General features: G+C 52.2%; 1 protein-coding gene across 1 annotated transcript in view; it reads right to left on the bottom strand.

Moving 5' to 3' along the window:
- Nucleotides 1-15,669, bottom strand: part of TLE2 (transducin like enhancer of split 2) — a 60,820-nt gene that overhangs the window by 4,820 nt on the left and 40,331 nt on the right. Inside the window, exons 11-18 of the mRNA XM_015423322.1 lie at nt 14,999-15,139; nt 9,190-9,331; nt 7,482-7,642; nt 5,629-5,705; nt 3,832-4,081; nt 3,230-3,477; nt 2,311-2,458; nt 2-139 (exon numbers count right to left, since the gene is read on the bottom strand). Coding sequence (XP_015278808.1) covers nt 2-139; nt 2,311-2,458; nt 3,230-3,477; nt 3,832-4,081; nt 5,629-5,705; nt 7,482-7,642; nt 9,190-9,331; nt 14,999-15,139 — 1,305 coding nt within the window. The remainder of the gene's footprint in view (nt 1; nt 140-2,310; nt 2,459-3,229; nt 3,478-3,831; nt 4,082-5,628; nt 5,706-7,481; nt 7,643-9,189; nt 9,332-14,998; nt 15,140-15,669) is intronic.

The raw sequence follows: 15,669 nt of genomic DNA, 5'->3' as shown, positions 1-15,669 counted from the left end.
ACTTGAGGGACAGGACGCAGCTCTCGTGAAGGTGGAGCTGGTACTTTTCCGATTTTGTCACATGCAGGATTTCCACGTTGCTGCTCTCCATCCCAACAGCCAGCCATTCACCTGTTGGGCAGTAGCCCAGGGAGAAGATCTGGGGAGCAGGCAAAAGAGACAGGGCCAGAATGAGGTGGGGGTGGGCGGCCTCCTCCTCCACAGTGCATTTAGCTATTATGGCTATCACTTGACTTCTCCCCCCCCCCACACCCACCTCAATTTAATTTGTCTAATCCTTTTTACACACCATGACCACCTCGTCTTGTGGCAGTGAATCCCATAAGCCTAATATGGGTCGTGCAAAATCTTTCCTTCTCTCTGTCCTGAATCTAGTGCCAGTGAATTCCACCAAGTGACCCTGAGTTTTAACGTTAAAATCACATTTTTTTCTCCTTTATCTACTTTCTCCACAGCTTTCAGGTGATAACATTTCTAATATATCCCACCCTAAATCATTCCCCCCCCCCAATCTTAGAAAGCACCAAATACTCCATTCCTTTTTCGTCCTGGTTTCGTACCTGTTAACATGAATTTAAATCTTCCATTATCCTCACACAAGGGGACACCAAAACGCAGGGGCAAAGCCCCCTGTTAACCACAATGATACCTTTTCCAAACTGCCTTTGTATTCCATTTTAATAACTGGTTCCTAGTGGGTCTTTTTTCTGTCATTTCAGACAGACCCGTTTTAGTAACTAGCTGCTAGCAGAATTTATTCCTGTTCATACAAACCCACTTGTGTCGGGTTAGCAAAGTGTGGTTGAGTCGCTTTTGAGGGAAATTGCGTTTTCCCATTTTCAACCCCTTAATTGCGCTTCTGAATCGCTGCGGTGTGCTGTTTAAAACGTTCATAGCACTTCCTACAATACCACTTCTCCCCCCACCCTTTCTCACCGTGTGATCTTCCTCTGAATTAAAAAAAAAATGTTCTAAGGTGAGTGCTATAGCACTGAAGTGCTATAGCAGCACCATTGAGTCAATGCATCTCAGTGGTGTTGCTATAGCACTGAAGTTTAGCACTATAGCGCTCACCTTAGAATGTTTTTTTTAAGTCTAAGGAAGATTGCACAGTGAAAGGGGGGGGGGGAGGAAGCACCCCTTCTCAAAATGCCACGAATGGCTTCAGAGACAGCTCATTAATGAAAGGAAATTTGCTGTATGAAGACCCCGTCCCCGTATCGCTTTACTCGAAATCGGGCCAACAACGAACAAATCCAGTTTAGAATGGTAATGTGAAAAGGGCTCTTAAAGCACCCTAGTAAAGTGATACTATATCCTTTCACAGACACATTCCACCTCCAGGTTCCTTATGGTGGTCCTCTTCCAACGTTATGATCCCACCGCTAACAGCAGGACCCTGCTCCAGGCACCTTATTTCAACCCACTTTATCATCAGGGCGCCTCATCCTGACAACTAGGGTTGCCACCCTCCAGGTGGTGGCAGGAGATCTCCTGGGATTATAGATGATCTCCAGGAGACAGAGATCAGTTCCTCTGGTGAAAATGGCCACTTTGGAAGGTGGACTCTATGGCATCGTACCCCCCTGAAGTCTCTCCCCTCCCCTCCCAGACCCCACCTTCCTCAGGGTCCACCCTCAAAATCTCCAGATATTTTCCAACCCAGAACTGACAGCCCTATTGACAAACATCGGTCATTTCTACCCTTTCTCGTATTTAACATGGGGGCTTGTCCAGCATAGAGGGGCTAAGACAGGGCAGAAGGAGGGCAAGGGAGGAGGACTATGTAGGTTAAAATATTTTGTGCTGGCTTTAATTCCTGGCATTGTCCACCCTGAGTGTGTTGGAAGGGCAGGATACAGATGCCTTCTGAAACAATCTCTACTGCTTAAAATAAAGTACAAGGAAAGGGGGGGAGGGGATTACCTGGAACCATAGTATTAACAACAGCCAATCCCTAGACACAAACTTCCGCAAAGTTCATCCTTGAATCCAGAAGCGTTACTATCCAAAAGCCCTCTGGAAGAAGCCAGGCTTTACGTGCCCTAATTTTATTACACTAGGCTTGCATTGAAATGTCATGTTAATAGTAATTATTATAATTGATTATTGCAAATCAGCATCTAGGCCTTTTCTCCTTCCCATCACCAGCTTCAACAGTGGGACAAAACAGTCTTTGTGAAAGCTGGCTCCACCCCTTTTAAAGCCTGCCTCCCAAAGCTTTGCCGATTGGCTGCTGTTGGGAGTGCCCGCCCCCTTTCCCTCTCATTAGAGGCTCTATAAGACTCCACCCCTTTCCCTTCTGCTCACCTGGGAGCTGAAGTCGTGCTGCTGAAGTTGCCGGCCTTCGCGGAGGTCCCAGCACCGCACAGTGTTATCCAGCCCCCCTGTCCACAGCTTGGTGCCATAGTTGGAGATATCGATGCAGCTGGCGCCGTCTGTGTGACCTTGGAATTGCCTGGAGGAAGATGGAGGAGAAGCCGTGGGTGGGTCATTACGCCAGGTATTCTCTGGCCCATCTCCCCTCTGATCTCTGGATCTGGGCTTTGGTTCTGGCCAGCGTCACCTTCTGCGGCTCATTCCTCAGTGGCCTCAGTGAGCATGAAGACTGCCCAGGTCTTGCACACCCAAGAGCAAAACAAACACCCAGAAGTACGCCTGTCAGCCTCTAGGTGGCTGATGCAAAACCAAAACTGTGCACAAGTTACTATGAACCAAATCCGTTATTCGTGTTTTATCGTTAACAAAGATGCTCTCGCACTCAATTTGTATTCAAGGCACGCAACAACCAACCAGATCACAGTCCATATACGCTCAGTCCAAAAGCATTTCCATTCTCATCCAAATTTCTTAGTGCAATAAGGTGCCCGTACCGAATAAACGTTTCCAGTTCGTTAATTTCAAAACGCAACAGATGGATGTTCCACGTTATTCAGTTTCAAAAGTGCACACGTGAAGACTGTGGAAAGGACACTCCCGTTTCCACCTCTCAGAGAGCTTTTTCAAAGAGGAGACAGGACTTTGTTGTCCATACACGCAGTGCTACCATTCCAATATGAATACGAACAATTCTCAGGAGGAAATTCTCCTCCACAGCAGAGGCTGATATAGGAAGAGGCAAGGTCAGAGCAGTACATCGTGCAGAGAGGCGGCAGACAGCCTCCTCTGCAGACGCGTGCCTGTGGCGCAGAAAGCTGGAAAAGACTGCAGCAAGTACCATTCATCTCACCTGACCATGGTTTGATTCTGCAGGTCCCACACCACGATGTTCCCGTCGCTGCAGCACGAGAAGCAGACCTTGGCGTCGGGGCTGATGGCCAGGGCGTAGCAGGCCGGGGCGGAGGAGGTCAGCTCGGCCTTGATCCGGGGGGTGGGAGACGCCAGGTCCCAGATGGAGAGGGTGCTGGCCTCCCCGCCCACAATGAGGCTCCGGCTGTCGGGGAGCAGCTTGCAAGAGCGGATGTAATTGTCCCTATTCTGGTTCCGGGTGGGGTGGAAAGTCAGAAGGCAGAAGTTAAAGCCCTCCCGTTCTCTCCACTGGAAGCCTGAACCAACTGCACACTTTCAGCCGCAAGGGCTAGGAACTTAGGGGGCAAGTTGTAAAACAGCCAGAAATTGTGAAGAGGCTGAGCCATTCACTTATACCACGCCAGGGACTGAACGGGGGACCTTCGGCACGCAAAGCATGCGCTTTACCCCCAAAGCTGCAGCCCCACAGAGGGCATCTGGCTTCAGCTTCCCCTACTTTGGGGTTCCTTATGGGCCTCTGCATCAAACCCTTGGAGTACGCAGGACCTGGGGACTTGGGGGCCGGCACCTCTTTGTACATACCAAGCAGTCTAACTGCGCAACAGGCGTCTTGGTTCCGGGCTGCCCCACGTCCCACACCTTGACGCAGCCCTTCCCTCCCGTGTAGACGTGCTGGGTGGAGTTGCTGATGGTCACGGCACAGACCACCTCGCCGTGGGTCAGCGTGTGGAGCTGGCGGGCGTGCCGTGGGATGCCGGAGCCGATGAGGGCGTCGGGCGGGAAGGGGACCGGCTGCATTTGACCATCAGCACTCACGTGGAAAGAGTAAGCCCTAGAAGGGGGGGGGGGGGGGAAGCCCGACAGAGAATTTCCAATGGACCTTAGAAGAGAATAAAATGGACATAGCCTGCCCCAGCCTCACACGGTGCACAGCTGCCCACATAGTGAAAATGACTGCCAACTTGATCATGGTAACATTAGTACAATTTCTCTCTTCCGTCCTTCATATGGGGTTTTCGAAAGAGAGCAGAAAGTGACAGAACTCAGACTTAAGGGGAATACAATCTCAGGTTCCAGTCAATGGAAAGTGCAAAAGACACAGAGGTCTTTTGCCTGGGAGTGTTAACTGGGAGTGTTAACAAACATTCCACATAACGAAGTTGGAGTCCAGCGGCATCTTTAAGACCAACAAAGTTTAAGTCCAGGTATAAGCTTTCATGTGCATGAAGAATTAAACTCCTCGGCAAATAGAAGGGGAAGTCGTGGAAGTAGTGACAGACTTCACGTTCCTGGGATCCCAGATCACCGCAGACTGTCACAGCAGCCATGAAATTAAAAGATGCCTGCTCCTTGGGAGGAAAGCGATGGCGAACCTAAACAGCATGATAAAAAGTAGAGACATCACCCTGCCAACAAAAGTCCGCATGGTCAAAGCAATGGTATTCCCAGTAGTCATGTGTGGCTGCGAGAGTTGGACTATAAGGAAGGCCGAGCGCCGAAGAATAGATTCTTTGGAACTATGGTGCTGAAGAAGACTCTTGAGAGTCCCTTGGACTGCAAGAAGATCAAATCAGTCAAGCCTAAAAGAAATCAACCCTGACTGTCCCCTGGAAGGCCAGATAATGAAACTGAAGCTCAAATACTTTGGCCGCCAAATGAGAAGGGAGCACCCACTGGAGAAGACCCCCGATGCTGGGAAAGATTGAAGGTCAAAGAAGACGGGGACAGCAAAGGATGAGATGGTTAGACAGTGTCAGAGATGCAATGAACATGAAGTTGAGCAAACGTCAGAGGACGGCGGAAGACAGGAAGGCCTGGAGTGATCTGGTCCATGGGGTCGCGAAGAGTCGGACTCGACTGTGCGACTGAACACCAACAACAAAAGCTTTCATCTGCATGAAGAATTAAACTTTGTTAGTCTTAAAGGTGCCGCTGGACTCCAGCTTTGTTCTGTTGCTTCAGACCCGCAGGGCGACCCACCTGAATCAAACATTCCACATGTACTTGTGCTTGGTGGGCTAGAGGAAAAAGGGGTCTCACTCAAAGATGCCACTGAGAAAGGGGTTTGTGCAGGAGTGTGTGTGTGTGTGGGGGGAACTGACAGTCAAGAAGCGTACTGAGGCTGCAAGCAGAAAGGGCAGGGAGGGGAAGCATGCAGAGAAAAGGCTGAGATGGAGAATTCAGGACGACTGACAACAGTATCCCTGTGGGAAACCAGGGCGGGAAGAGAGCATGGGGCAAAGCCACTGAGAAGCACCAACAAGGACTGTCCTGTCGGAGGGGGTGGGACGCCACTGTTGGGGTCGGGGGGGGAGTGGCAGATCCGCCCTTTCTTGCGTCCCAGGCCAGACCTTCTGACTCGGCTGGTTCCACACTTACGGCTTGCTCCCAGGAACAGCTGGCAGGGAGGCGGAGACGGTCGGTCTGCGCAAGTGCGGGTGGGACTCAAAGGCCACCTGTCGAAGCCAAAGAGAGAAAGTTCAGCAGAGCAGGTCCACGCAATCCCAATTGACCCCCAAACTCGGGAACAGTCAAGGCGCAGAACTGGCACCGGCAAAGGCGCCCACCAAATGGTATTCCCCACGGACACACACGGGTGGGGCGGGGAGGCAACCTAGGGCTTACAGACTCGTGTGTCGAATACCATTCCACCCTTCCTCCAGAAAGCTCAGAGCGGCATCCACGGTTCCCCTTTCCTCACTGTATCCTCACAAACTATCGCCCTGTGAGCCTGAATCCAAGGTAGAGTCGGAATTTGAACCCGAGTCCCACAAATCCTACCCTAGCTGCTACATTCAAGTCTCATTTGACTTTTCAGTGCTCTCTGGGTGTTTCCATTATGCCCAGGGTTGCCATGCCACGGGCGGGGGATGGGGGTCATAGGGTTGCCAGGTCCAGGTTGGGAAACTCCTGGAGATTTGGGGGTGGAACCTGGTGAGGACTGGGGCCTCAGTGGGGTGCAATGCCATAGAGTCCACCCTCCCAAGCATCTATTTTCTCCATAGGAATTGGTCTCTGGAGTCTGGAGATGAGCTGTAATTCCGGTGGATCCCCATGACCCTGCCTGGAGGCTGGCATCCACAACTGTGCCCTAATCAGCTTTTTCTCACCCTAGCCCCCAAGCTGTGCCTTTTTGTGTTTAATATGTAGTTGGATGACGACTCCAGCAACATTCGAAAGTTCGGGCTCTGATTTTGAGCTGTTCGGTCCCAATAAACCAGTCTTCCTGCACTTGGGCCCTGACTTGAATGGCCCAGGTGGGCCTGATCTCGTCAGCTCTCAAAAGGTAAGCGGGGTCAGCCTGGGTCAGAGGCCAGCCTGGGTCAGAGGCCATTAAAGAGGTCCAGGGTTGCTAGCAGAGGCAGGCCACGGCAAACCACCTCTGACTGCCTCTGGCCACAAAAACCCCTTGAGGGGTCACCGTAAGTTGGCTGCAACTTGATGGGCAGAGAAAAAAAACCAAACTACATTTGGGGGTGGGGGTGTGGATTCTCCTCCCTGCAATTTCGCTTGTGCTCCGCTATGCTCTTTTGTAGGGCTGTGGGGCATATATTTTGCTCCCCCTCCTCCCCCCAAAAAACCCTGAGTGGCACCGCACCGGCAGGAGAAGATAATCCGCACCGATCTCACCATGAAAGTAACATTGGAAAGGAGCCACAACCTTCTGAGGGTCAGGATTGTCCTGCGGGGGGGGGGGGGCAGCAGAAGCCTCCCGAGTTGGCACCCCTTCTCGTGAGTAGGCCAGGGGAGAAAAAAGTGGAGATCGTGTGCCCGGGTCATTCCTGATCAGGCCTGGCTACAAAATGCTCCAGGTCTGAAAACAAAACAAAGCGCTCCTGGCCTGGTTCCTACAGCTCCGCTCTCTCCTCGTCCCCTTCCCTGCAGGCCAGCTTCCTATCCGTGGGCCTGCTGCCCTGCCGCCAGCCTTCTTGTTCCAAGGAGACACATTTCTTGGCTCTCTTCCCGGCTCAAAATGGACTCGGCCTCATCTCGCTGCACAGCGCTCCCGCTGCCCCCTCAGGCGCCGGTGCCAATTGTGCCCGGGCTCGCTTTTCGGCCTACAGCCCAGCCCCCGTGCCTAACTACAGTTCCCAGGATCCTTTGGGGGAAGCCACAACAGTGGTTTAGAAACAGATGCCGGTTTGTTGTAGGACTGTGGATTTAGGGGGCTGGGGGTTCCAGCTAGAGGCGCCAGCGGAAGCGACGGACTAGAGAGTGGGTTGCCAACATACCATGGGGGAGCGCCCGTACAACACCGTCCCGCTGATCTGAGGGGAGAGGTGGATGTTGACGTAGGAGCTGGAGGCAGCCAGTTCACTGCTGAGGGCAGTGTGGGGCACAATCCCAAACGAGGAGGTGTAGGAACCGGCCATGCTCAGAGGACTGCGAAGGGCTGGGGGAGACAACAGGGGTGGGGGGAGCACCACTTAACAAACAGAAGTCTGTGCAAATTCGGATCTTCCCACCTGAGCCAGCGAGGAATTCTGTGAGACTCGGATGTTCGGAAAAGGTGTCCCTCATTAAACCGGGCATTAGAATTTGGCGTGTGTTTGTGTGTGTGGGGGAGGTAAATTTAATAGCCCACACCTGGATGGCCCCAGGCTAGCCCAATCTCCTCAGACCTTGGAAGCAATGTTCTCTCTAATTTTTTTCCTCTGCTGAGCGGGGCAGTTGACATCCTGACCAGGATATAACGGTTGTAGTCTTAAAATGGGTCACGGGCAGTGCCAGACCCCGCCCGGCTTCCAACTACTGTGGAGCGGGGCTTCCTGTGTCAATGAGCGGCCGCTCACCCACACAGCTGAGCGGGGGACACTGCTTGGAAGCTAAGCAGCGTCGGCCCTGTTCAGTACTTGGATGGGAGACCTCCAAGGAAGTCCAGGGTCGCTACACAGGGGCAGACAATGGCAAACCACCTCTGTTGGTCTTTGCCCTGACCTGGATAGGCCGGGCTAGCCCAATCTCAGATTCCACAAGCTAAACAAGGTCGGCCCTCATGAGTACTTGGCTTTGAGACCCCCCCAAGGAAAGGCAAGCAGCGGCAAACCCAGGGGTCATTTCGTAGATAAAGAGGTGCAGGAGCTCATCAGCATAACTCATTACCATAACTTATTTGCATATGCCACACCCCCTGACATCACCAGAAGTGTGTCAGAAGGCAACACCCACTGCTCAGGCTCCACTGGACTGTTTTGGATTGCTAGCTATTCGGGGGGGGGGACACGTGCAGATCTGCCAGCAGAGGAGGGAGAGCTCGTACCTGAATAAAACTTGGTCTTAAAGGTGCCACTGGACTGTTTTGGACTGGGGGGCTGGGGGGGGGGGCTCTGCAACGTACCTGGCTGTTTCTTGCTCTGACTGAGGGCTGCTGGGAGCAGGGGGTGGGGCTTGTTGCATGTGTCCCCCCCTTCGGGCTCTTTACTGCCAGAGTTCCGCTCCTGCAGGAAATGACCCCTGGGCAAACCGCCTCTGTTTGCCCCGTCCGGAAAACCCTGTGGGGCTGCCGTGAATTGGCTGCGACTTGACAGCAATTCCCACCAATTCAATAGTACTAAATTATAATACAAATCGAACACATGCACAAATGCAACGTGAAAAATCTATCCGTTATTTTTAATACAAGTTCTTAGATTCTCTGCAGGAATTCCTTGCAGACCTTGAGCCCCCACACTTTGCGTGGGGAAGGCAATCTAGAAATGTTAAAATAAATAAAAAATAAGAAAGACAACACCTGCCGAGACATGCATCGGTGAAGGATGTTGTCTTTTTGTTTGTTTGTTTCAGACCAATTATTCACATGCAAATGCGTGCCGATTCAATGAACAAAAAGTCACCCGGAGCCATCCCCCCACAGATAACGGATGTAATGGGTGATAAAATTGCATATGGCATGTAAAAAAAAATGACGCAAGGAGTACAATTTGAAGAAACTGGGCTTACTGATGGCGTCTGTAGCCAAGGGCTTGGAGGTGATCTGTTGGACCTGGGCAGGGCAGCTGGGACCGGGCCCCAGGCCTAAGGACTCCTGGGATGTCGACAGTCCGGCCGACTTGCAGGTGGAAAGGCTGGTGGGGTTATCGCTCTGGAAGACAAAGGACACCGCTGTTCTGAGAAAGTGGCCCCACGCCCTTTTCACACATCTTGAGTATCGCTGGATTATTAGAGGTTCATAAGAAAAACACATAAGAACGTAAGAGAAGCCATGTTGGATCCAGTCCAGCACCCTGTGTCACACAGGGGCCAAAACCCAGGTGCCCTCAGCAGGTCCACCAGCCAGGCCAGAACTCCAGAAGCCCTCCCACTGTAGCCCCCCAAGCACCAAGAATACAGAGCATCACTGCCCCAGACATACGAACATAAGAAAAGCCATGTTGGATCAGGCCAATGGCCCATCCAGTCCAACATTCTGTGTCACACAGTGGCCAAAACCCAGTGGCCATCAGGAGGTCCACCAGTGGGTCAGAATTCCGGAAGCCCACTGTGGCCCCTCAAGCAGCAGGAAGACAGAGCATCACTGTCCCAGACAGAGAGAGAGAGAGAGAGAGAGAGAGAGAGAGAGAGAGAGAGAGAGAGAGAGAGAGAAGAGAATACTCAAACCCAGTCCACCAACCATGGATAGCCATTGATGTCTGTATCCAGCTCTCTCTTAGCCAAGCCAGAATTAAATAATCTCTTCTGGGTTTTTGGGAGAGCTCTTGACAGAAACTGCTCTTGTTCAAGAACAGCTGTGACAGAACTATGGCTTGCTCAAGGTCATCCAGCAGGTGCAAGTCCAACATATGTCAGGTTTTTTGGGGGGGGGCAAAATACAATATTACAGTTGATATTGTGCTAACAGAGGTCAGGCTGTTTATAATAGAGAGAAAATGGCTGATCACGCCACTTGGAGATCAGCTGCTCTCCTGTCCGAGTGCCATCTGCAAATCTTCTGGAATTTCCCAACTCAGAGCGGGCCACCTTATACACCTTAGGAGCTAGTTTGGTGTAGTGGTGAAGTGCGCGGACTCTAATCTGGGAGAGCCGGGTTTGATTCCCCACTCCTCCACTTGCACCTGGCTGGATGACCTTGGGCAAGCCATAGTTCTGATAAGAGCTGTTCTTGAAAAAGAGCAGTTTCTGTCAGAGCTCTCTCAGCCCCGCCTACCTCACAGGCAGTGTTGCTCTAAGCTGAGTTAGTGTGAGCTAGCTCACAGTTTTTTAGCCTCCGGCTCACACATTTTTGTCTTAGCTCAGGAAGGGTGGCTCCAGAGTAAACTAATTTATGCAGTAGCCAAATCACCTGCTCACAACTTTAATGCCAGTAGCTCACAAGGTAGGATTTTTGCTCACAGGACTCCACAGCTTAGAGGGAACATTGCGGGTGCCTGTTGTGGGGAAGGGAAGGGAAAGGAGTTTGTAAGCTGCTCTGAGACACCTTTGGGTAGTGAAGGGCAGGGTATAAATCCAATCTCTTCTTCTTCTTCTTCTACACCAGGCAGTCACCCATGGTTTTACCCATAAAGAATCCAGGGAATTGTAGTTTGGTGACAGGGACCCTTCACATAGAGATCCTTAACCCCCCTGCCCTCCCCCTTCCGTAGCACTCTGTACATATCGATGGCATGGAATGAAAGGACTGTGCGTGAACCCCTGGCACTGAGTTTGGGTGCTCTCGGAAGAAACAAAGCTGTCCTGGAACAGACCAAAGGATCACTTGGCTCTGGGTGCTGTTTCCAACAGAGGACAGCTGCAAACAAGTCAGGAGAGAGAGAGAGAGAAAGAGGTTTCATTTGGCTGCTCTGACAGACCCTTCCTTCACGTCCTGCATTCCCAGCCTTAAAACAGAACCCAGAAGGCTCCTGATACAAATTCAAGTCTTGGCAGGGAGGCTTGGAGGTCAAGATTTAAACCCTCTCTCTATGCTGGGGGGAGGAGGCTGCAGGCAAAAGGAACCCCCCCACACACACACCCCTTTTAATTCACCTCCCTTTTATCTTGTAGAGGAGCAAAGTAAGATCTCAACCCTGCAGTTCAGGGATGGTTTCTCCTTATGGGGCTGTGCCTATTCTAATCCAGGGGGGGCAGATATAGCCCCCCCCCCGTCTATATGTGGCTTGTACGCTCTCCCTTGGAGTCTCCCCCCTCTTCCCTTTCCTTCCTGGTGGCTGCGGGTTTTGACATCCGATCGATGCCCTTCTCTTCCCGGCTCCCTCCCGCCCTGATGTTTCAATCGGAGATCTCAGGGGCGATCGATAGATTTGAACCGAGAGCCGCACATTCTATTTATAAAGGGAGGAAAAGCGCGTGTTGGAGGGGGCTTGACATAAGAGGGGAGGAGGGGGAGAGGAGGTGGGAGAGCTCAGGGGGATTTCTATAAGCGGCCGAACAGAAAAGAGCCTGGGGATGGGGGGGGGTGAGGGTGGAGATTAAGCATAACAATGATTACCAGTTCAATACCCCCCCACACACACACACACCTCGTTGGGGAAGCTCTGCGCTTCTCTCCCGCCTAATCTCACCCTGATGGCAGGGTAACCCCACCCCTCCCCCGGCCTGTGCTAATAGCAATTAATTATACATTACAACCCTCGCAGGAATTCAAAGCCCCCAGTGGCCTACTAATTAACGGAGCCGGATAGTCTTCCTTTGGAGGAAGGGGAGCCGCGGAGAAGAGGAGAAACAGAGAGGCGATTTGCTATTTGGAAACAGGAGGAGACGGAACCCAGGCGACCGGGCTTCTACTGCTATGGGGGCGGGGGCGAGGGCCCCCTCCATCTCATGAAAGGGACACGCACGGCTACAGGGGGACCTGCTAGGTCAGACCCAGGCCCCGTGTAGGCCAGCACAGTTCTTCCCACAGTGGCCGGCTTTGGGAAATCCCTGGAGATCTGGGAGGGGGAGTGAAACTAGGGATGCCGGCCTCCAGGTGGGATCCACCGGAATTACACAGCTCATCTCCAGACGACAGAGATCGGTTCCCCTGGAGAAAATGGATTCTACGGCATTGCACCCCACTGAGGTCCCTGTCCTCCCCAGGTTGCATCCCCAAATCTCCAGGAATTTTGCCAGTCTGGATCTGGCAACCCTACTCCCTCCCCCGCAACCCTAGGTGCAACATGAGGGAGGTGGGGTTTGGGGAGGGGCCTTGGTGTAGGACAATGCCACACAGTTCACCCTCCAAAGTTGGGTTGCCAACTCCAGGTTCAGAAATACCTGGAGACTTGAGGGTGGAGCCTGGGACAGTGGAGCTTAGCTAGGGGAGGGACGTTGGTAGGGTATAATGCCATGCAGTGCACCTTCAAAAGCAGCCATTTTCTCCAGCTGAAAAAAATGTTTTAAATAAATAAGGGATTTATGTAGTCCGAAGCTCATTGGTAATTTGGAGAGACCTCCAGGTTCCACCTGGAGGCTGGTAACTCTACCACCGTGGCCAGCCAGGTGATTTCAGAAAAATCATGTGCAGGACACATAGGAAACAGCCCTCCTTTGCTGTTTCCGCCTCAGCAACTGGCATTGGGAGATAGACTGCCTTTGAAGCTGGAGGTTCTATTTAGGAGCAGTTGCTTGGGTGGCACTCTCCTTCCCGGCTGGTTTCCTCCAGTATCTGCCTGGATTTACTTGAAAGGATACGTCTAATGTATCTGGTTTCATTTGGTAGGCTTGCCAACTCTGGGTTGGGAAATACCTGGAGATTTTGGGGGCGGGGTCTGGGGAGAGGGCGGGGTTTGGGGAGGGACCTCAGCAGGGCATAATGCCTTAGAGCCCACCTTCCAAAGTAGCCATTTTCTTCAGGTCATCCGGAGATCAATTGTAATAGCAGGAGATCTCCAGGTGCCATCTGGAGGTTGGGAACCTAGGATTTCAGGTAGCAAATTAACTAACCTGTAATCCACCCCCGCGTGCCTCTTTTTTAACCCGATGCTTCTTTTAAGCCCCCCCCTCCAATATTTACTACCCTAGAAGATGATCAAAAGCTGGCTTTGAGTTGACTAATGAGAATACAGACAAGCTAGGTAAAGGTAAAGGTTCCCTTGCTCGAAAGCCAGTCGAATCCGACTCCAGGGTTGCAGTGCTCATCTCCGTTTCCAAGCCGAAGAGTCAGCGCTGTCCGAAGACCTTTCCGTGGTCATGTGGCCAGCATGACTAAACACCAACGCTGTTCCCTTCCCACCGAAGTGGTACCTATTTATCTACTTGCAATGTCTTGCTTTCGAACTGCTAGGTTGGCAGGAGCTGGAACTAGAGACGGGAGCTCACTCCGTCATGCGGCACACTCGGGTCTCGAACTGCTGAACTACTGACCTTCCACAGCCTGCAGTTCAGCATCTTAACCACTTGATTGGGGGGGGTGTCGGGACAATTGAGCATTCCTCCCTCCCTGGACTGAAACCTTCCCTCCATGACCCTATAAGCCCGGAGAGGTCTGAAGAAGCCCACTTCTCCGTTCCTCCTCTGTGTTCTCATTCCGGCTGTGTTCCCCTTCAGCTGTCCTCTCCAGACGTTAATGAGCCTGTTCTGTTCTCATCAGGCCATTTGGGGGAGGGTTTTGGGTTGGTAATTTGCAAATAATATTTTTTCCCCCCACATGCCTTGCAAGTTCACCAACCGGGCAGAACGCCTCCGGTCAGCAGACCATGAAGTTCAGCTGCAGAGAACAAATAGCCAGCTTGCAAGGAATCCTTTGAGGGGGAGCTGGGTACACGGTCCCCCCCCCTCCACCCAAGACCAGCCATTTGGGAGGCTCCTCCCCCACAATTCATTTAGAAGTCTTCACAATTCATTTACAAGGACCGCCTCTCCCTGCATGTCCCCCCAGAGAGCACTGAGGTCAGGGTCGCAAGACCGTTTGGCCTTCCCTGGTCCGAAAGAAGCCAGCCTGGCCTCTTCCAGTGCCAGGGCTTTCTCAGTGGCCGCTCCAAACTGGTGGAATGAGCTCCTGGAAGAGATCGGGGCCCTGCGGGACCTTTTACAGTTCCGCAGGGCCTGTAAAACGGAGCTCTTCCACCAGGCCTTCGACTAGGAGCCGTCACTAATAACATCAACAACATCAACAATACTGACTAAACTGAATAATGCTAACCAGGGGTCATTTCGTAGAAAAAGAGGTGCCGGAGCTCATTAGCATAGCTCATTAGCATAACTTATTTGCATATGCCACACCCCCTGACCTCACCGGAAGTGTGTCAGAAGGCAACACCCACCGCTCAGGCTCCACTGGACTGTTTTGGATTGCTAGCTATTGGGGGGGGGACACACGCAGATCTGCCCTAGCAGAGGAGGGAGAGCTTGTACCTGAATAAAACTTGATCTTAAAGGTGCCACTGGACTGTTTTGGACCGGGAGGGCGGGGGAAGGGGTCATTCTGCAACTTACCTGGCTTCTTCTTGCTCTGACTGAGGGCTGCTGGGAGCAGGGGGTGGGGCTTGTTGCATGTGCCCGCCCCCTGGGCTCTTTACTGCCGGAGCTCTGCTCCTGTGCGTTCCTGCAGGAAATGACCCCTGAGCTAACTAACTGTGCCAGATGCTGACGGGGGGCCATTTTTTGGGAACATCTTATCATGAGGTATGACTTGACATGTTTGTAAGTTATGACGCTGTACTGTATAAGTACTTGTGTTTTAACATTTTTAATCTTTAACGTAAGCCGCCCTGAGCCTGCCTGCGGCGGGGAAAGCGAGATAAAAATTGAATAAATAAATAAATAATAAAATTCTGGGGGGGGGTCATGTTTAATAGTCCAGACTCCAGATCCGCCCTGAGTCCCCGCTTACTAAATTGGGGTCCTTGGCTTTGAGAGGGGTGCCACTTCGACTGGAGGCCAGCGAGGCTGGGCTGTCGGGGATGTCCCTCCGGCCGGGCAAGAGCTTGGCAGCAGACACACACGCAGGGATGTCGTGCTCCGAAGGAGGGTCCTGGATGACAAGAGAAAGGAGGGACAACCAAGAAGAAGGGAGGACAACAGAGAGAAAAATGCAACGCAGCAGCAGCAGCAAAAAAGGAGTGAGACAACTCAGCGTGCCTGGACATAGATGGGGGCCGCAGGGATCTTTTTGTAGAAAAAACCCAGCTGGAACTAATTAGCATATTGGGCCACACCCCTGGCAGCACAGCTCATTAGCACATTAGGCCGCACCCCCATGTTACCAGAAGTGTGGTCATCCAGCCACACCCACCTTTTGCTTCTTATTCTGTTTACCTTGTTTGCTGTCAAAACCCAGGGCCTTTTTTTGTAGCAGGAACTCCTTTGCATGTTAGGCCACACACCCCTAATGTAGCCAATCCTAATGAGTTTCTGCTGTTGGGTGTGGCCTATTATGCTAATGAGTTCCTGCTGGGTGTGACCAACTCGGGAGCCAGCCGGAACTCCGTTCCTGTGCGTTCCTGCCCAAAAATAGCCCTGATGGGGGGGACGACTACATCACTCCGAGGGTGCATAGGTGTT

Source organism: Gekko japonicus, unplaced genomic scaffold (genome assembly GCF_001447785.1).
Source record: "Gekko japonicus isolate JY-2015 unplaced genomic scaffold, Gekko_japonicus_V1.1 scaffold1449, whole genome shotgun sequence".
Taxonomy (NCBI): domain Eukaryota; kingdom Metazoa; phylum Chordata; class Lepidosauria; order Squamata; family Gekkonidae; genus Gekko; species Gekko japonicus.
Note: the sequence above shows the minus strand (reverse complement) of the source record. Positions and strands in the feature narration are given on the sequence as shown.